The 21,028-nt window shown below is 49.1% G+C and overlaps 2 protein-coding genes and 1 pseudogene across 7 annotated transcripts in view; 2 read left to right on the top strand and 1 right to left on the bottom strand.

The window, feature by feature from the left end:
• The window catches only part of TCOF1 (treacle ribosome biogenesis factor 1), a 38,146-nt gene extending 33,338 nt beyond the window's left edge, over positions 1-4,808 (top strand). For 4 of the 5 annotated variants that reach the window (XM_043913283.1, XM_043913287.1, XM_043913288.1 and 1 more), the window contains 4 exons: positions 1,590-2,129; positions 2,772-2,869; positions 3,568-3,611; positions 4,424-4,808. In XM_043913283.1, the coding sequence (XP_043769218.1) occupies positions 1,590-2,129; positions 2,772-2,869; positions 3,568-3,594 (665 nt within the window). In that variant the 3' untranslated portion in view covers positions 3,595-3,611; positions 4,424-4,808. The remainder of the gene's footprint in view (positions 1-1,589; positions 2,130-2,771; positions 2,870-3,567; positions 3,612-4,423) is intronic. The other variant, XM_043913286.1, reaches the window with a different exon arrangement.
• Positions 4,809-4,876: 68 nt separating this feature from the next.
• LOC122700411 lies at positions 4,877-15,519 on the top strand (annotated as a pseudogene).
• On the bottom strand, positions 5,965-13,807 carry CD74 (CD74 molecule). Of its 2 annotated transcripts, XM_043913291.1 has the most exons (9): positions 13,535-13,807; positions 10,697-10,869; positions 10,417-10,490; positions 9,824-9,886; positions 8,981-9,076; positions 8,602-8,689; positions 7,405-7,596; positions 6,854-6,913; positions 5,965-6,582 (listed from the first exon to the last, which is right to left on the bottom strand). In XM_043913291.1, the coding sequence occupies exons 1-8, from the start codon at positions 13,609-13,611 to the stop codon at positions 6,870-6,872; spliced, it is 807 nt and encodes a 268-aa protein (XP_043769226.1). In that variant the 5' UTR covers positions 13,612-13,807; the 3' UTR covers positions 5,965-6,582; positions 6,854-6,869. The 2 variants fall into 2 exon arrangements, with proteins under 2 accessions (XP_043769226.1, XP_043769227.1); XM_043913292.1 differs by lacking the exon at positions 7,405-7,596.
• Positions 15,520-21,028: the final 5,509 nt, after the last annotated feature.

The following is a 21,028-nucleotide window of genomic DNA, read 5'->3' on the forward strand; positions in this document are numbered from 1 at the left end:
ATGGTGAAGACCCCAGGCAAAGGACTGACGTGCTTTGAAGCCTCAGAGAAGCCCATGGCGACTCTGGACCTCGGTACCTTAACCACATAGGGCAGGGGTTGATGGATCCACTGGTGTCACATACAGGAAATGGCACATGTGGAGAAAGTCACGTGGTATTTGGAGGGCAGACTTGAGTGCTCAGGTCACCTGGCCTAGGGTATCAGCCACTGCTGACTGTGCCAGCACTCTGGAACAGGTGTCTCAGAGGGTCTGCCTGGGACAGCTCTCGAGGTTCCCTGGCCTTGGCATTCTAGGGTGTGTGGTAGACAGGAGGCAGAGAAGTGGGTTGCTGAGGCACCCTTTGTTCTCCTTGGCTCCCTTCTCTAGCTGACTCCTGTTCTTGCCACGAAGCACCAGAGGACTAAAGTGGGCCTCCCTCTGCCCACCTCCCCGGCCCCCCGGGGCTCTGGAGCCAGAGCTGCTGCAGGTCCCACTGCACCCTGCAGGGAAAAGCTTTATCCTCCCCACATGGAGCAGGGCCAAGCTACCAGCCCCTCCCAGAGCCCAGGGTGTCGCCACTCTTATGCTGTGAGACCCCAAAGGGACCTGTGAAGTTGGGGCAGTGCCGGGACAGATGCTCAGCTCCCAGTCCTGGGGCCTCTAGCTGCGGCTTGCCCAGTGCTGGGTCAGCAAGAGGAGTCATTGCTCATTTTCTTCCCCAGTGTTCTTCTCTTTGTGAGAGGCGGGTGTGACAAGGAGACATTTTAGAGGGGGCTGTGGAAGGTTTTTTTCACACGTGTAGTCAGCACACAATTATCAAAGGAGAGCAGAGGCGTGGAAAATTCTAAACAAAGGCTGCAGCAGAAGTCGCTCTGGCAGGCAGTAAACCTGCTTAGTCAGCCACCATGTGCACATTCTCTGCACCCCCCACCCCCAGGCCAAGCCACCTGGACCCCTGACCGCGGAGGGCTGCAGGCCCACAGGGTACAAGTGGGCATAAGTTGGATGGCTACATGACCTTGGCTTTTTTTTATGCATCTGTGGTTTAGAACAGTGAGGGGATTCAGTGTTCATCCAATGCCTCATTTTATAAACAGAGAACTGAGTTTGGTTTTCAGACCCAGGGCCCAGGCATCCTGTCTCCCTGCCCTGGGCTCCTGACTGGAAGGTACCGTCTATCCTGTCCCATAGATTCTTTGATTTGTTGGCAGATTACAGGCCCTTTTGGAAAAGGAAATGGCAACCCACGCCAGTATTCTTGCCTGGAGAACTCCTCGGACAGAGGAGCCTGGTGGGCTACAGTCCGTGGGGTCTCAAAGAGTTGGACACGACTGAGCAACTAATACTACAAGCCCTTCAGTTAACATTCTGGAGTTAATTTCCATCCCCAACCTGAACTTGAGTTTTCAGTGTGAGGAGACATGAAAAGAGCTCTAAGTTAGAAGCAGGCAGAGAGGTGTGAGCAGGAGATCCGGCGGGTTCCCATGGTCCCATCTGTACCACATCAGAGAAGGTCAGGTCTGTGCTGGACCCCCTTGGCTTTCATGCCACCAGAGGTCTAGTCCCCAATTCTCTCAGGTCCATGACCCCGGGTCCTCTCTCCATAGGCAAAAAAGAAGCTGGTGCCACACCTCAGAAGCCCGGGAAGGGGCCTGGGAGTCCCCCAGCCTCCATGCTGGCGCTGCAGAACAACATCACCCAGCGCCTCCTGAGCGAGCCCTGGCCCCTGAGCGAGGCGCAGGTGCAGGCCTCAGTGGCGAAGGTGCTGACGGAGCTGCTGGAGCAGGAGAGGAAGAAGGCCGTGGACACCGCCAAGGAAGGCAGCCGGAAGGGCCGCCTGGGCCATAAGCGGAAGCTGTCCGAAGACCAGACAACCCCCAAGGCCCCCAAGAGCAAGAAAAAGAAGCAGCTGGCAGCCACAGATGGCGGAGAGCAGGTGGTCTCCTCAGAAAAGGCCCCCAGGACTGTCAAGGGGAAATCCAAGAAGGACAGAGCAGGTGGTGATGTCAAGGAGAAGAAGGAGAAGGAGTCTCCCGGCTCTCAAGGGGCCAAGGAGAAGCCAGTAGGGGAGCTGGGGACCCCGAAGGGTGACGGGGGAGACCACGGCAACCTTAAGATCAAGAAAGAGAAGAAGAAATCCGACAAGAGTAAGTGCCCGCTGCAGCCCAGAGCGCACTTCCCCAGTCCTGCTGAGGGCTGTCAGTCCCCACTCGTGCGAGCGGCCCTCAGCCAGCACAGAGAGAGCGGAGAATGTCTTGTCCGTCTTGGGAGCAGGATGGGCAAAGCCAGAACCAGGTGCTAGAGCAGCGGGGCCACCACCACCAGGATGGCGCTCACAGCTCCAGGGCGTGTTCTGCTCGCAGAGCCCTGCACTCCCTCATGGCGGCCACAGCCACATGCACTGGCAGCCCAGGCTCCTGGGGTCCAGGCTCCTGGATAGCAGCCGCCCCTTGCTGCATTTTGTGCTGGAGTCCTTGTGCAGCCAGGCCACGTTTAACCCCTACCCCAGCCCTGTCTGATGGGTGATCACTCATTCCCATTTTACAGGTTGAAAGTGTCTTTTTAAAATCAGTGTGTAGAAATTTTACAAAGTGAGTTAAAATGGTAACAGTCCAGGGCTTCCATGGGGGCAGAAATCATAAGACTTGTGCTTCGATGGCCCTTCAGGGTGTGGGGCATGGAGAGGAGCGAGCTCTAGGGACCCTGGAGACATGCTCTGTGTCTGCCCACTTTGACCCAACCCTTAAGATTAACATCTGTTGTTTAGCAATTTTACTTTCTTCCCTTAGAAAAGAAAGACAAGGAGAAAAAGGAAAAGAAGAAGAAAGCAAAAAAGGCCTCAACCAAAGACCCTGGCTCACCATCACAGAAGAAAAAGAAGAGAAAGGTAGAGTGAGTCCCAAGGAGTCTTGGGCTGGAAAAGGGGACCCAGACCCAGTCCCCGGGTGAATGTGAGCCAGACCCAGTCCCTGTGCCCCTACCATTCTCAGAGTCCCGAACGGGGGCTTGTGTATTGTGAGACAGTAGAGAAGAGCTCGGAGGTGGCGGCCACCCTGAGAGGCCCAAGGTCTGTGCATGTGGGGGCCATGGAGTGGCCCTATCTTGCCTGTGAGGTAGGAGGCTATTATGACGAGTGAAAAAAAGAGAAGCCCCCCTGGGGCCAGGAGATCAGCTAGGCTGTTGCAGGTTTCTGGGTGAGAGAAAAGGTTCCCTTGGGTGTGTGTGCCCCAGCTGGCGGGGTATCCCCACGGCAGAAACACTAACGGTCTGCCTTATCCATGTTAAGGGCTGATCGCCTGACCAGGGACCCTCAGCTCCTCATACGCTGATGTGGTTCTCACCATGGCCAGCAGGGCCACAGCCGTGGTCAGAAAATCAGAGCGTCTGCTGCTGCCAAGTCCTGGGCTCCATCCTCCAGGGCGCAGGGGGCACCCTCTGCACCCTCAGGATCTCTGTATCCCCAGTATCTGTTCTGGGGGAGCCACGGAGCCTCAGGAAGGAACTGTCATAGCCCCTCCTGGTGAGGGTGGCGTGGGTGGAGAGACACTTCAGGTACAAGAGCCTCTCCTGCTTCTCTCTTCACAGAAGAAGACGGCAGAGCAGACTGTCTGAGGGACACCAGGCGGCAGGTACACTCCTGACCTGGGAACCCCTGCTGACCATCTGCTCGCTGGGGAGGGCGGGAGGTCAGCTCCAGCATCTGCCGTGGTGCTCAGGAGCGAGACTGGGCCTCGTGGGTAGGCCTGAGGGGAAGGGGTTTTGGAGAAAGAAGGTTCAATTCCCCAAGGGCAGTGGGTGATGCCGGGAACCAGAGCTGCAGAGTCAGAATGACCCAGGAGAGTCTGGACAGTGACCACCACTGAGCTGCTCGGAGCAGTGCTGGGATGTGGTGGGGGAGGGGCGCACTGGCATGCTTCCTCCTTGTGCGCGAGGATAAGGCTCGAGGTCGGGGACAGCTCAGTCTCCTTCGCCACTGTCACTCCTTTTCTTTCTAATTTTGTAATTCGAGGGCCTTTCCTCATGGGAAGGAACATGTTTTGCTCAAAGCAAGCCATTCTGATGACTCTGTGCTTCCCAGGTGGTGGTGAAGGGGTGGAGTGCTCCGCCCAGCTGAGTAAGCCCCAGTCTGCTGTAAACAGGGGTGATACAGGCCTGGGCAGGTGGTGAGGCTTCAGTGAAGCTAAGCTCTGAAGCCCTCATCCCAGTTCCTGGGACATAGTCAGCACCACCAGGTATCCACCGGGGTTAGTTAATGCTCCTCTCCTGCATGGGGAGAACTTTTGATTTGATTTTGTTCTCCTTGGTGGAGAAAAAGTTGGGGAAGTCTTATTATATCTCCTTCTCCCAGGGATTTCTTAGCCAAGTGGTGGCCAGCCCCATGCCTCTTCCCTCTGCCCACCGAGGGTGGGAATTGAATTTTTAACTTCCCCTCCCTCCCCAGAAGACGATGGCCAGCTGCGGTGTCCATGCTGGCCAAACCAGCAAGCCCTGCAGGGAGGCTGGTCCAAGGAAGAAGAAGCCTGCCTGGCCCCATGACCTCTGCTCACTGAATTCTCTCCAACGCAGGATGCCTCAGATGGATGGACGTGTACAGTATATATATATTTTTTTAAGTGACCTGCCCCTCCCTTCTCAGCCCCAACATGCCTCAAGGCCTCAGGACTTTCTGCCTCTGCTATATAGATCCAGTGAGGCCCAGTCTGCGGCTCCTTCATGCCCTGGTCTCTGGCTGATGCTGAGGCTCTGTCCTCCTTTTGTCAGTTTTTTCCTGTTTTGTTTGTATGTTTTTTTTGTAAGAACTCAAAAAATAAAAGACTTGAAGGAAAGGTGCAAGTTCCCAGTGCCTCTGGGCAAATGCTCTGCAATTGATTGTTTCTTGGAAGGGAGAGTCTGACTGACACTGGGAGATGAACAGACCTCATATGCTCAAGATTTATTCTTGATGGTGTATCAAGACTCTGGGATACTGTGGTGAGTGACACCCTGTTTGCCAAAGGCGGAGACTTAGTGAAGGGCCCTGATGGGGTGGGGAAGGCTTCCTGGAGGAGGTGGCATCTAAGCTAAGGGGGAGCTTGGGCATGGTCAGGCTAATCTACAAAGGTTCTGCTGTGATGAAGGCAAGAAGTGGAGGCACACAAAACATGTGTCAGGGTGACATCCACAGGAGTTTGTGATGGCGGTGATGGGGGTGGCCCACTTCCCTGGGCCCAGAGCAGCGTGAAGCACCTCTGGTCATGGCGGTCCAAGGCTTTTAGCCTTCTGCTAGAGACAGCGAGAGTCCGTGCAGAAACAGCACTGAGCTTGGGGCGTCTGGGAGAGTCAGGGTGACAGTCAACTGTACCCTTAACTGGGGGCCCCTGGGCAGGGACTCCCTCCCAGGTCGCGTCTCTTCCCCTAAGTGTGTTGGCTAGAACAGAGGCTGCAGAGCATTGTCCTGTTGGGTTCCTTTGACCCCTAGCAAATCTTCAGACATAGAAATGGGGAGATTTCAATAAACTTTTTCATTTAGGGCTCCTCTTGGAAAGTCCAGAAATGTGACCACAGGGGCCTGTGTTCCTCCCAGCAACAAGCGACTGGGGCCACACAGCGGCCACCCCTTAAGTAGGACGTTGGCCCCCAGTTCCACAGCCCCCACTCCCGGGTGGTCCCGACACAAGGGCCTGCGTTGTTGCCATCTGTCATTACACTTGTACTGTTCTTAGTATAGACATGAAAACGGGGACAGGAGAAGCTGGGCCCAGAAGAGCTGGTGCTTAAAGAATTACGGGCAAGAGCCTGTTTCTACTTCTTGCAAGTAAAGTATTCCTTTGTATGAAACATGGACAAGTGGTCTGTGTCCAAACACTGCAGCACCCCAGCCCGGCATCTGTGTGTGGGCTCCCCAGGCTGTGACCTGCCTCATCGACCACAGGATTCAACGTCTTCAGTTCACCCCCTTGGGGTAGACAGACCACGCCCAACAGAACAGCTGAGAGCCAGGAGTGTTCTACTCACTACCTTTTATTCTCACAGGAGCCATGGCCGGAGGGCTGATGACAAGCTTGGCTGTGCAGAGGGAACTGGGGGATGGCAGAAAGTGAGGGGAGGGGCTGCAGTTTGGGGAGGCTGGTTCTTCTTGGGTGTATGATGCTGGGGAGAGGGAAGGGGTGGCTCATGCCCCCAGTTAAAGGGCTGGAAAGCCGAGGCCTGGAGGGGAGGGGACAGCAGATTTGTCCATCCTGGGACTTGGGACAGTGCCGTCCCTTCTCCCTGCACCTGCCAACCACTTCCGTGGGCCTCGGTCTTGGAGTTCCGTGTCAGCCTGCTATGGTGTCAGCAGTGGGGGTCAGCCTCACTCATGGTCCATGTCCCTGGGCCGTGTGTCCCTGCTAGTGGATGGGAGTTTGGGCAGCAAGTGTGCCGCTGATCTATGCTGTTCTGATATGATTGTTGTGTCCAAGATGATGGAGAGGCAGAGTCTCATAGAATGAGGTGCAGGGTGGGAGACGGCAAGGGGAAGGGTGCGTAATGGAAGGAGAGGGGCTGGGGCAGGGAGGGAAGCTGTGGTCTTGCAGGGCTGTCTGGGTGCTGGCATCTGCGTCTGCTGAGCTCACGGGGCGACTGCAAGGAGGGAAGCAGCAGGTTAGTGCTGGAGTCACTTGTCCCTGCCCCCTCCCAGCATCCTGTGGCCTCAGAGCAGTCGAGGGCCCTTCACCCTCCACTGCCTCCTGCTTGGATACAAGAATTGACCGCCATGGCCCCGGAAATCCCCAGCCCTGGTCCTCCTCTGTGAGAAGGAAACTGGAGAATGGCCTGGGGTCATCATCCACGAGCGAGTTGGCCCCTCTGCAGATAAGCTGCTGGAGACCAGATGCCCTGCAAGCGTGCTTACCTGACTGAAATCCTGCTTACAGCCCCAGCCCGGATGATGGATACTCCATCTCCATTGGGTCTGCAAAGGAGCAGAGAGCCCACTTGTTAGTTGCAGTCCAGCCTACTGCACCCACTGGCAAGGAGCCTGGGTGGGCTAGCTCTGCCCAACTTTGCCACAAGCCTGGTGCTTGGTAGAACAGATGTGAATGGAAGGATGCTTGTTGGATGGCTGCAAGCGGCAATGAGATGTGACGGGGGCACTGAATGAGCGAGGCCAAGGAGGGGGTGATGAAATCAGATGGGTGGATCTGGAGGACCCTGGATGCATGCGTGGATGGGTAGAGTGGAAGGGTTGGAGGACAAACGAATTAAGTAGATGAGTGTAGACATAAGGAGAGAAATAATAGTACACAAATAAATAAGGAATGCACAGGTGGGTGGATGCATGGCTGAGTGGCTGCTCCCCGAGTTGGCACCTTGCATATCCTAGCCCATGGTGTGCCAGTAGGGACGTCCTGCCCCTCAGCCTTTCTGATCCTTCCTGCTCCTGGCATAGTGGCCACTGCTTACCACTGCAGTTATGGCGCCCGCGGCTCCTGGTGTGGGGGACCTCGGTGCCGTTGGGGAAGACGCACCAGCAGTAGCCGATGCTCCCATAGCACTGGAGCGGCATATAGTTGCCGTTCTCGTCGCAGTTGGGCTTGAACACGCCCGGGTGGATGGCAGGGATGCGGCTGACCTCTTCCTGGCACTGGGTCAGTACTGAAGCGACAGGCATGGTGAACACAGTGAGTGAGCAGGCTCTGGGCTGGGGTCTCAGCAGAACCAGAGGTCCACGTACCACTGTTGTGTGCCTAATGCCTTCTGTCCAAGTGGCTGCACCTGCTCTACCCATTGCACAGATGGAAAAACTGAGGCCTGGACCAACAAGGTCCAGGATCAGAGAGGAAGTGAATGGCTGTGATGCTAATTCATCCCAGAACATGATGATTTCTTCTGACACTCAGTGCCTATTAGAGTTTAGAGTTGCACCTATGATTCTGATTTCTAGAGAAAAGCAGTAGACGCCTTGCTAAGTCTGAGCTCACATTCCTGGGGGTATCCAAGTAGAAATGGGGGTTACCAGGTGATGAGGCTGTTATAGAGGGGATTTGAACATTAGCTGGGAGTTGATCAAGATAACATGCAAGGTGCCCTCTATGAATCCATGATGGAGAATCCTGGGGTTCCAGATTGATCTTCCACTTCTGAAACTGAAGCCCAGAGGAAAGAGACTTGCCCAAAGTCACATAGCCAATTAGCTCCAGGATGAGAACAGAGTACCCATAAAGGCTTTCAGGCTGAAAACCCTGGTACACGTTGCCTATGAGATGGAAGAACCCCCAAGGCCCTCTTATCTAGCAGCCATGGCTGTGTGACCTGGGAGAGGTCCCTTGGAAGGGTGGGAATCATGAGCCCAACCCTATCATGGGAGCCTGCAGGATGCAGCGCTGAGTGGGGAAGGTCATTGCTATGACTCCTGAGATGTTTTAGGTGGTTTTTGCTCCAGGCCTCCTTGTGCAGTTCCATCCTCCATAAGGGAGGTCACCTCCTGAAGGGACAGGATGGGGGCTAGGGGCAGCCAAGCCCAGAAGAACAGGCAGGAGAAACAGGAGTGAGAGCTGAGAGGCTGGGAGAGCCCTGTGCTTGGATCAGGGAGCACTCAAGGCCCTATCCCTGAGCGAGCTCCCAGAAACCCTGCCTCCCCAAGATTCACATTCCCTTTACCTTTTGGTGGAACCTCAAAGGGCTTCTCCTCCAGCGAGTTCTTGCTCATTTCAAACAAGAGCCACTGATGCAGCCAGCTCTCAAAGAGCTAATGGGGATAAAGGCAGAGGGTCAGGCTTAGTAGCCCACTCCCACCCTACTGACTGTGCCCCTGGGGACAGAGACATGAAGAGCCAGTGGGGACCTGGTTCCCCCTTAGACACCCCACAGGGTTTGGTCAAGGTGGTTCCTCGAGTCCAAGCATTCTCCCATGGTGGGAGCTTCCTAAGTGCTGGGAAGCCGCCTCCAGCTTCCTAAGAAGGCTTCCTTGCTCACGCCCCTTGTCCCAGGGCTGCTGTAGACAGGGAGGCAGGGTACCAGTGCAGGAAAAGCTGCTGACCTTCCAGTCCAAGCCGTCCATGGTGTCTTTAAGGTGTTTCAGGTTTTCTGGCAGGCTCCCCTTCAGCTGTGGGTACACCTTCAGGGGGTCCGCCTTCTGCAGGGTAGCAAGGCAAGAAGGAAGGTTAAAAAGCTTCCAGGCAGGCAAGGTTTAATGTACAGCTCATGTTGCCCTGATCTTTGGTTCTGAGGTATGGAGTCCAGACCTCAGCACACTGGAGCTAATGGGGAAGAGGACGTGTTACAGTAATCCAGGGGACCAGCTACAACACCCCGGGGCTGGGAGTCGGGAGACCCAGGCCCAGTTCTACCAACAGCCCTCAGTCTTCTGATCCTTGCAGACTCTTACTCATCTTCCAGGTCTCACCTCCTTCAGAGGGAATCCTTGACTTCATCCAACCCTCCCGCCCCATCTAGGTCAGATCTTCGGCCTCTTTTTCTCTCAAAGCCCCCTGCACATCCCTCATCACCTGGTCACTTGTCTGTCTCCCATGCTAGCCTGCGATCTTCATGGACTAGGAACTGATCTGACTGCTCCCCACTGTGGCTCCAGAGCCTTGCACAGTGCCTGGTGCTGAGTAGACATGCAGTAAAAATTTGGGAAGGATTAAAACAGACATCTTCAGCAAGTCACTTCCAGACTCTGGGCCTTAGTTTCTCCATCTCAAACACAAAAAAGTGGGGAGCAGTGGGGCCAAAGTTCATAGAAGGTTAAGGGCCACATTTGTGTCCCTTCACGAATCTGCTGTGAGCCAGGCCTGGTGCAGGTCTTGGAGCACAGCCCCAGTCAAGGGCCTGTGGGGATGGGATGGGAGGTGAGGGCTGCCTGGCTGGGCTCCCTCACCAAGAGCAGGCGCATCACGTGGTCCTGGGTCATGTTGCCGTACTTGGTGGCGTTCTTCATGGGCTGTGGAAGGAAGGAAGGAAGGAGGAGTTCCCAGCACTGGCCCCTGGGGGTGGGGCCCAGAGCAGAGCCAGCAGCTGGAGTCTGGGTGAGAGTCTGGATTCCTAGATGTTCAACAAGTCCACCTCTACCACCTCCCACTGTGAGAGCTTGAGCAGGTTGTCTTCCCGCCTCAATATCCTGTTCTACTCTGCATAAACTTTCCTGCCCAAGGCTTTGTGGACAGGAGATAGTTTTGTGAACAGAAACATCATCTATATATCAAGGGCTCTAAAAATAGGAGGGACTGTGAGATGCTCTGGGAAATGAGAAGCACTTTATAATTTGTGGAGGGCTGGGCCTTCCTCCCAGAGAGGGCCCCAAGAGGCTCTTTCCTCCCTCACCCCTGGAATTCCTGTTCCTCCCCCAAACAGCCAGGACCCCCTCTCCAGCTGCACTTTTCCTGGGCCAGCATCCTCCCCTGCCCCTTGGCACTTGCCCTCCATCCAGGCGGGGTAAGCTTCCCTCTCCTACTGCCCTGGGGTTGGCCTTACCTCCGGGCCTGACATGGGCAGCGCCCGCATCAGCATGGGAGTGGCCATCCGCATCTGGCTCAAAGGCTTGGCAGCTGCGGGGGTAGAAGACACAGCCTGAGTGTGGCCCCAGTGCCCAGGGAAGAGGGTACTCAGACCCGGGGACCGAGAGCCCAGACCCAGATGAGGGGCTGCAATTCCAGACCAGAGGGCAAGGCCAGTGGGCCCAGCTGGGGCAGGAATGAGGGTTCTCTGAGGTGAGGGGCAGGGGGTGTTGTCGGGACAGAGGCAGGGCACGCACGCTTGGGAAGCTTCATGCGCAGGCTCTCCAGCTGCAGGTTCTGGGAGGTGACCGTCAGCCTGTCCAGCCGGCCCTGCTGCTGGTACAGGAAGTAGGCAGTGGTGGCCTGGCCAGCCAGGAGCAGAGCCACCAGGACGGAAAAGCCTGTGTACAGGGCTCCACGACTGCACTTGCTGTGGGGGAGAGGAGGGGGACATAGGTCAGAGGAGAGTCCACCGAGGTGGCTGCCCCGGGGACTGGCTGGGAATGGGGGAATGTGCACCCCCAGTTCCAGCCCTTGCCCTCAGCTTCCCCTAACAAACACACGCTTTAAGCACAAATAAGTGCCTATGAACTTACAGCTTGATGATATTCCCCCAACCCCCTACCTTCAGCCATTGCTGCCCCTATAGCCCTCCCAGGTAGAAATCCTGGAGCTGCCCCTGTGTGGGGAAGAGCCAAGAACAAGGGCCTTGTCTTCTCGAGGGAACCAGCAAGGACAGCTGAGGAAACCCCAGGAAGACCCTGCTGCCTAGTAATTCATGACATCACAAACATGGCTCATTCTCATTGCGTCTCTGCTCGCCAATCCTCTGTGATTTCTGGACCAAGGCCCAGTCCAGGGGATTATTACTCTGAAAACAGAATGTAAAAGTCCTGTGTGGAGAAAAGGAGAAAACCAGACAGGAGAGGAAAACAAATCCTACTTTTTGGCCTTCCCAAGGAAGAGGGGCGGCCTGGCCTCTGAAGTGGTGAAAAGTCCACCCAAGCTTGGGTCTTCCTGAGTTCAAGCTCTATAGCCTCACGTCTTCAGCAACCCCACACCCAAGTTGAGTCCCAGCTGTGCCTCCCACCGTCTATTCTCTGAACCTCAGTTTCTCATAAGGTCTAAGAATCTAGAGAGTAGTAATAAAGATAAGACCTTGTAACCTGGATTGTAATCCTGGTTCTGTCATTCCCTTAGCTCAGGGAACAGGGGCAAGTCACTCAACCTCTCTTAGTAACTTGAGGTAAAAATATCTACTCAAAGGATTGTTATATAAAATGAGATCAGGATAAAGCTCTTGACTCCGTACCTGGCGCCTAGTTAGCAGTCTGTAACACTGAGCATAATCTCAAGGGAGTTAATAATTAACTTTAGCATCTGGTTTCCTTCCTCTTTATGCATCTTGATGGCCTGTCTCCTGGTTCTGGATGAGTGCCAACTCTTGTCACTTCCTCCTTTCTAATGCCTCTTTCTTGAATAAACAATTGGCCAAAGTCAGGAGCCAACCAGAACTAGGAGGAATCATGGTACAAGTGTTGCCAGGCAGAAGTGTTCACAAAAGGGTCCAAAACAGACCAGGACAGTTTTTAGAAGCAGTGATTGAACTGAGGGAAAACCAGACAAGGATTTGACAAGGGGGCACCCTTTCTGCTCACTGAGCCCACGCTGGCTCTGCAACTCACTGGGTGGCCTATGCTCAGAGGGGACCCATTTCCCCTCCATGCAAATTGTCCCTCTAGAAGGGGGTCAGATGGTAGACAAACTCAAATTTTAATATCAGACTAGTCCTGGGTTCAAATTCTGGCTCCAGGGTTCACTAGCTGCAATAACTTTGGTGACTCACTTGTTAATATAAGTCTCAATTTTCTCTTAAGTAAAAATGGGAATAATAAAAGTACCCAACTTAAAGAGTTAGTAAAAGAATTATGATTGAGGTTATCATTTAGTTATATGCCCACCACAAAACTAATCATACTAATATCTAACAGGGACTGAGGATTGGCAACAAGTATACAGTGAATAGGAACTATTATCATAATCACTGTCATTATTATTGCTGCTGCTACTACTGAGACCCAGAGAGAAACTGTGATTTATACAAGTCATACACGACAGTTGCAGAACCTCAACCAGAATCCAGCCCTCACAAGAGCTGGGCCTCCTAGCCATGGGATTTCCCAGGGTTTTCACAGGCCAGGCACTAATGGTCTATCTCGTTACATGTCCCACAGTATGCAGTTCCTCATGACATCTCTGAGAGTCTCTCCCAAACCCCTTTCTGCCTGGCAACTGCTGACGTCACAACAAGTCCCTGTAATATGCAAATTATTAGGGGGGGCGTGCAGGGACATTGGGGTAGCTGTATTCTAACCATTCCCCATTTTTTTTCAGGGAAACAGATGGATAAGGATCTGGGAAAGGGTCCTCTGGATGGCTGCGCTAGCCCCTTGCTGCAAGGGAGAGGGGCATGGGCAGGGCACCACACACATCAACCCACAGCCCCTTCTAGAAATTTAGCCAGAGCCCCCCACCTCTCCCTTTTTGACCCTCCTCTAATATCTCTCATTCCCTCCTGTGATAGCAAACATCTTCATCTACTCTACAGACACCTGCAACTATAATTCCCTTGATATAAACACATATACCAACTTAGGACAACTAGGAGGAAACTCCTCTATGATGAGCTGCTTCTGCCATTCTCTTTTAGAAAATCTGCTTCTCCATCTAGGATCCATAATATTTTCAAAATTTCTAATCTAGGACTCATGGCCCAGCTTCAAGGGACTCTGGGACGCTCCTGATACTGTGGGAAAGTATAGGAAAAGAGTACAGAGCTCTCTGATTTTCAGAAGAGAAGTATGGGATGCAAAGAAAGTTAAACCCCTGCCCTAGAGGAACTCCCTCATTTTACAAGAGGGAGAACTGAAGCCAGACGGCCAGAGACTTGCCCCAGATCACCCAGTTAGTGTTGGAGTCAGAGCCTAAGTTCATGCCTCATCTGACTCCTGGTCTAGTGCTCCTTCTGAGGCGCCTGTGCACGTACGTCTGTGCAGTCCAAGATTTGGCTGCTCTTTCCTACTGCTCACACATACCTCTCCTGGGCTCCAGGGCGCTGGCTCAGCATGGGCAGCTGCTCATGGTTGGAGATGAGGTCACGCTGGTCTTCCATGCTTCTGACCTCTGGTCTTCCCCACTCCTGCTGCTGCTGCTGCTGCCTGCGTATCTGGAATGCTGAGCCCCCTGCTCACCTCTTGAAGTTGGGGCTGAGGAGGAATCTGATTCGTCCACAGGAGGCCACTCCGCCCACCTGTAGAAGTGGAAGTGAAAGCCACAAAGCTGGAAATACCCCTACTTCAGCAAGTTGCCTTTAATGGGACAGGATGAGTAGGGGGAGCCCCCTGAGGCAGGTGAAAAGGCCAGCATGTTTCCATTGGCTGCCCAGGGCCCTCGTCACTTGTTTCTGGGCAGACCTGTGGATTCATAAGGCTCTTCGGAGGTTTCAAGAAACAGGCAAATGTTCACTCCCTAGACAGGAAATCACTTTGAAGCAAAAAAAAGACAAAAATTCTTTTTGTCTCCCCTCTCACCTGTAGATGAGTGGGTACATAAAGGGGCTGCCCCCCTTTTGTGAACTTAGACAAATTCCTTTCCTTCTCTCAGGGCCTCAGTTATGTCATCTTCGAGCCAGGAGAGGAAAGTTGGATTCAGTGTTCTCTCTGCTGTCTGCTAATGCAAGCATTTTATGAACCTGAGTCCCTGGTTCTAAGGCTATGGTACTATTTGCCAGCACTTACCCAGCCTTCCTTTGAGCTGGCACTGTGCTAATCATTTTGGATGCTATGTTTCATTTAATCTTTACAGTGACCTTTTGAGGGCTGTTTTATTATCTCCATTTACAGATAGAGACACTGAGGTTTTGAGAGGCTACATGTTTGCCCAGAATCATGCATCCATCTCTTGATTTTAACCATTCCACCCTTCTGCTTCCTAATGCTCAGATTATGTCATTCAAATTCATGACAGTGGAGGCCTCTACAGGGAGGGAAGGAAGAGGGTCTGGGAAAGGTACCCAGGGGAGGTTTAACTGTTGGCATGGTTTTATTTCTCACTATCTGTGGCTTGTAAACCATATTTGTTTTATTAATCTTTATGTCTTTTGTGTGTATGTTTACATTTTCAGCAAATTTAAGGTCAATAAGCACATGAAAAGATGCTCCCCATCATTAGTCATTAGGGAAATGCAGATTGAGGCCACAGTGAGGTACCACTTCACATTCACTACAATGACTGTAATCAAAAAGACAAATAATTACAAGTGTTGACAAGGATGTGAAGGAATTGGAACTCAGATATTGCTGGCAGGAATGTACTATGGTGCAGCTACTTTGGAAAACAATTTGGCAATTTCTCAAGAAGTTAAATACGGAGTTACATATGATCCAGTAATTTCACCCCTGGATATCTACACAAGAGAGATTAAAGCATGTATGTATAGAAAAACTTATACACAAATGGTCAGAGCACCATTATTCATAATAGCCCCAAAGCAAAAACAACCCAAATATTCATCAACTGATGAGTAAACAAAATGTGGTATATCCATACAATGGAACATTATTTAGCCATAAAGAAGAATTAATGTCTCAATACAAGTCTTATTTTTTTTTAGAAAAAAGGAATGTCTCTTTCAGCCATCTTGGACCCTGTGGAGGCCTGCCAGGAACGGGACTTCTAAAACGACAAATATGTCTGGAAGGCTGTGGTCCAAGGCCATTTTTGCTGGCTATAAATGGGGTCTACGGAACCAAAGGGAACACACTGCTCTCCTGAAAATTGAAGGTGTATATGCTCGAGATGAAACTGAATTCTATCTAGGCAAGAGATGTGCTTATGTGTACAAAGCAAAGAACAACACAGTAACTCCTGGGGGGAAACCTAACAGAACCAGAGTAACCTGGGGAAGACAACTCGAGCTCACGGAGACAGCGGCATGGCTCGCGCCAAATTCCGAAGCAACCTTCCTGCTGAGGCCATTGGACACAGAACCCGTGTGATGCTGTACCCTTCGAGGATTTAAACTTCTTGAAAATAAATGAAAGTGTGGATTTGTAAAAAAATAAAATAAAATAAAAAAAGGAATGAAGTACTGATTCATGCCACAAAATTAATTTTGAAAGCATCATGCTAAGTGAATTTGACCAAATATCTAAAGAGACAGTTTGACAAAATTTATTTTAGAAAATTCTGTTTTAAATCATCAAAGAGTGAACAGTATTGATATGTAAATAAAATTCACTTATCTATTTCAAGTGAAACTGAGATTAGATGCTAAGTGTTTAAATTTGGATGGTATACACTTTAATAATGCCATTAAATTATCATGATATATATTTTAAAAAATCATGATAAGTGAAATAAACCAGACACAAAAGGCCACATATTGTACTATTCCATTTATATGAAGTGTCTAGACTAGGCAAGCCATAGAAACAGAAGGTAGATCAACAGTTGCCAAGGGTAAGGGGATGAGGAATGATTGCTGATGGGTATGGGATATCCTTTCAGGGTGATGAAAATATTCTGGAATTAGACAGTGGTGATGGTTGCACAACTGTGGATATATAGGAAAACCACTTATCTGTACCATTTTAAAAGCCTTAATATTATGGCATGTGAAATTGATAGTTCAATTTAAAAAAAGATTTCTTGGTAATGATGCCTAGAACACATATGTTTGCTTCCTCTTTCACTTGGCTTCTGTCACTAAAATGACAAAAAGTTTCTTTCTTTCTTTTTTTTTTTTTAGTGTAGATCTGTAAGGACAGAGAAAAAAGGAGAAAGGGGCAGAATTTTAGAAGCTGGAAAGCAAACGGATTAGGAGTAGTCATTAACAGACCCAGGAAAGCTTAATTCTAAACCTGCAGCTAGAGAAGCCGAGAAGCCACCAGTTTCTGTGGCAGAACAGGCTCAGGAATCGAGTACTAGGCACACCGGGTAGAACAGTTGGATACCCATGTCCTGTCCCTCCCCAACTGCTCCTCCCTCCTACAAGAGGGCTGGAAGCTCATCCCAGGCACAGTGCAGGGCCTGGGCCCAGCTCTGAAGATGATGAGTCCCAGCCTTCTCCCCGACCCAGTTTCCAGAATGCCAGAAGCCAGACCTTCTTTCTCTGGGCAATAAATGAGAGAACACTTCTCTGGAGAGCATGACCATCCCACAAGGAATGACCTAAAGATTCTGATACTGGGGTTCAATGATGAAACAACCCAGCCAAATAACCCTACAGCAAAGACCTCAGCCAATAAGCCATTCACATCGGTCACAGCTTCCACTTGATTTTTTAGACAATCAAGGCTCTTGGGACATCTGAAGAAAACCTCTAACACAAAAGAGAGTGAACAAAACAAATAACCAAATCTCAAAAAGGAACCATGGAGGAACAAATAGATATTAACAGTTTTGGGGAGATAAAAGAGATACTGTACCCATCAAACAAGAATAGGATACTATATGGAGAAGGGAATGGCAACCCACTCCAGTATTCTTGCCTGGGAAGTCCCATGGACAGAGGAGCCTGGTGGGATACATAAATATACATTGTTTGTAAGTATAAAAAAAAAAAAAAAAAGAATAGGATACTATAAAGATAAACATACTGTTACAACAATGATGACAACAACAATACCTTAAAGATTAAAAGTACAAGGGTAGATGTTAAACAATCAGTAGGTAAAAGATAGTTTTTTAATCTCCCAGAAAGTAGACCACCAAGATAAAAAGAAATTGAGAGAAAAAGTAAGAGAATTAAAGACCAACCCAGGATGCCCAATAGCCAAATATCAGTGTTCCAGAAATAGGGAACAGAGAAAACAAAGGTGAAAAAAAAATCAGTGAAAAAATTCAGTACAATGTCCAGAACTCAAAGACATAAATTCCCAAATTGAAAGGACCTAGTGAATACCAACGGAGAAGGCAATGGCACCCCACTCCAGTACTCTTGCCTAAAAAGTCCCATGGACAGAGGAGCCTGGTGGGCTGCAGTCCATGGGGTCGCTAGGAGTCGGACACGACTGAGCGACTTCACTTTCGCTTTTCACTTTCATGCATTGGAGAAGGAAATGGCAACCCACTCCAGTGTTCTTGCCTGGAGAATCCCAGGGACGGGGAGCCTGGTGGGCTGCCGTCTATGGGGTCGCACAGGGTCGGACACAACTGAAGTGACTTAGCAGCAGCAGTGAATACCAAAGTATGAAGATAATTTCACACCAAGGTACATCAAGTGAAGTTATAGAAAAATAAAGACAAAGAGAATATTTCATAGAAAGAAACAAGACAGATACAAAGGACCAGGAATCAGAATGACTTTGGACTTCTTAAGAGCAACCCTGGAAACCAGAAGATAATGGAGCAACGCCTTCAAAATTCTATGAGAAAATTATTACCATCCTAGAATATTTACTGAGCCAAATTATTAAGTAGGTATGAAGGTATCATAAAGATATTTTCAGACATTCATTATCTCAAAAATTTTTCTTCCTCAGAAAGCTTCATGAACGTATGCTCTACCAAAATGAAGGTCTTCACTAAAAATAAAGGAAGACTTGGACTATAGGAAGCTGAAATTCAACTCACGAAAGGGAATGGGGATCCCCAGAACGATGGCACAGAGAAATCCCAAGAGAAAAGCAATAGATTCGTATTGGATCAGGTCCACAGACTGTAAAAGACATTTCTTCAATAAGATAAAATTGATAGACAGCTGATAGAGCTGAATATACTGAGAGGTGATTTAGATCATTTTTTAGAGAGTATGAGGTTGAATTATGATAAATTTCACAGAAAATTAAGCAAATGAAAAAAAAAACAAGACAACTATTTGTTGTTGTTGTTTAGTTGCTAAGTTGTATCAAGACAATTATTAATTTTTGGGAAAACAAAAGTTATATAGGAAATGAAGAGTCATCACACCATACTACACAGCACAGCTATAAATGGCATTTACTGTCATATATGGCAAACTTTAAATACAGATCTAACTAAACATACAGTAGAGGCATTTGGGGAGGATGAGAGGATAGGAAAAGTGACTTAGAAGAGAAGGAAAGAGGACTAAATCTTGGTTTTGTGTCCACAATGAAAAGCCACCCAGATCATGTTTAAAACTGAAACAATCTGGAAGTAACAGTACCAGAAGTTATTGAGAGACATAGAGGTTAATACCAAAAGAACCGGCTAAAAACGTTTTAAAGTGGTGGGAAAAGGAAGGTAAGGAACCTCTGTTTTTCGCAGCCAGCCTTTTAGAAGGATTTGATTATTTAAATTTGTGAATTTATAACTTTGATACGAAGTTTAACATCAAAGTCAGCTGATTCTGAGCTGACTGTGATAATAAAATGGCAGTCTAAAAGAAAGCCTTTTCCTTGTGAAGCAGCTTTCGGTCAGAGTTTAGGATGACCCCAAAGGTCATCCTGTCCTTGCCCACAAGAGGCTTGAAATGATTCCAGCTAGAAGAGTGGACAGGATGATGGTTCCCTTCTTTTCTTCTAGTAGGGTAAGAGGTCTCAGGTGTCATTCACTGCCCAGTGAAGGAGTCCTGTCCTACTGATCCTCTTGATGGAGATGGAGACAGAATGACAGGAAGCAGGAAGGCTTGGTGTCTGCCACACCCTGAGAGGGGCCCAGGGTTAAGGCAGGATTCAGCTCCCCCACTGTTCATATGAAGAAAGTCTGACTCAGAAAGGAGAAAAGAACAGGCCCAAGGTCACACAGAGCTGGATCTGGTCTAAACAAAACAGCTCTGAGGCCAACTTCTTGGAATAACATCCCAGTGCCAAAATGGTGGATCCCAGGGCTGAGGAAGGGAAACACAGGTGAGTTGGAGACATCTTTTTTTTCCCCCAGAAAGCAAAGAAGTGCTCAAGCACCACTGGTGTTTGTCAGAAGGACCCTGGAGCCAACTTGAAGGAGCACTTGCCAGCCAAATATGAGACAATTCCAGCATCAATAAGAATAATTTACCGTGCTTTTTCAAAAGGAACCATATAGTTCAATCCCAGTTGATAAGGAGTTTATCTTCCTTTTCTTTTCTTTCTTTCTTTTTTCTCTTTACAGAAGAACACAAGCTAACTAATGTAAAAGAGAAGACAGAATTAGAAAGTCACCTGTTTGTAATCCCCAGTGTAATAGTTAACTCAACCACCAATGGATGCCAAAATCATGAGACAAAGCCTTGGGGGACACAGGATATCCACCTGCCATGGTATCTCTCCAGAGTCCTTGCTGGTTGTTTATAAGAAAAGCCACCCTACAATGGTGCAGTCCTGCGGTTGCTACCACATGATCAGACTTTTAGCATCACTGATCGCAAAGCAGTGTGACATTTTGTGTTTCCTAAAGAGGTAAGATACTCTGCATCAGCTGGGAAGTTATCTTTGCTAAAAAAAAAAAAATTAAACTGAATCTGCCATTAGACCTAAATTCTAATTTACCAGACACAGAAGAACAAATGAAATAAAACTATGAGGAGACAAATTCAGAGACAGTCTCCAAAGAATAATGGTGCCCAAGGAAGAGTCAATGTCATGAAAAAAGATGCGTGTGTGGGTGTGGAGAGGATTCTGTATTTTAAAAGATTAAAAAAACATAATAACCAAATGCAATTTGTACATTCTGACAAGATTTTGGTTGGGAAAAAAGCTGTAAGAGATATTTTTGTGAAGTTGGGGAAATTTGAATATAGACTGAATTTTAGCTGATACTTGGGGATTATTATTGCTTTTCTTAGGTGCAATAATGGAATTTTAGTCTGCTAGAAAAATATATTTTTAGAGGCTGAAGGCTGAATGAAGTACTTAGAGGTGACATGAAATGCGGTTTACAAGTTATTTTCAAAATAGCTCAGGAAAAAAGATAATAGATAAAATTAACAATAGGTGAATCTAAGTGCAATGTATAAACATCTCTGTATGTTTGAAATTTTGAATAATAAATGGTTGGGGAAAAATTAAAGGCAATTTTGTACAAATCCAATCTCCTCCTATATAAAAACTGTGCTAGCTGCTCAGAAGACACTATATTTCCACCACTGTTCCCTTGACACATTATTACACTGACAGTGGGCTCTTCCACAGCATAAGCAAAAAATGTATGTTGTAGTCCTCCTTGAAATTTCTCAGAAATTATCAAAAGTTTTGTATTGATAAGAAAAAAATTCTAAGGACTTCCTTGGTGGTTCAGTGGTTGGGACTCTGCTTCCAATGCAGGGGCCCCAATTCGATCCCTGTCAGGAAATTAAATCCCACATGCCACAGCTAAAGATCCCTCAGGCTGCAAGTAAGACTAGTCTCAGCCAAATAAATAAATATTTTTTTTTAATTCAAAAAAAAAAAATTCCAGGTCCACTACTACAGGATGTGTGATTTTGAGCAAATGACTTAACTCCTCTGTGCCTCAGTTTCCTTATCTGTAAAATGGGCATACTTACAGAACTTAAATCGTTGGCTTGTTGGGATAATTGAACAAATTAATATACATATGCCTGATGTGGAGATTAAGTGTGCAATAAGCATTAGGTAGTTCAGTGATAA

The sequence above is a fragment of the Cervus elaphus genome, chromosome 9 (assembly GCF_910594005.1).
Source record: "Cervus elaphus chromosome 9, mCerEla1.1, whole genome shotgun sequence".
NCBI classification, from domain to species: Eukaryota; Metazoa; Chordata; class Mammalia; order Artiodactyla; family Cervidae; genus Cervus; species Cervus elaphus.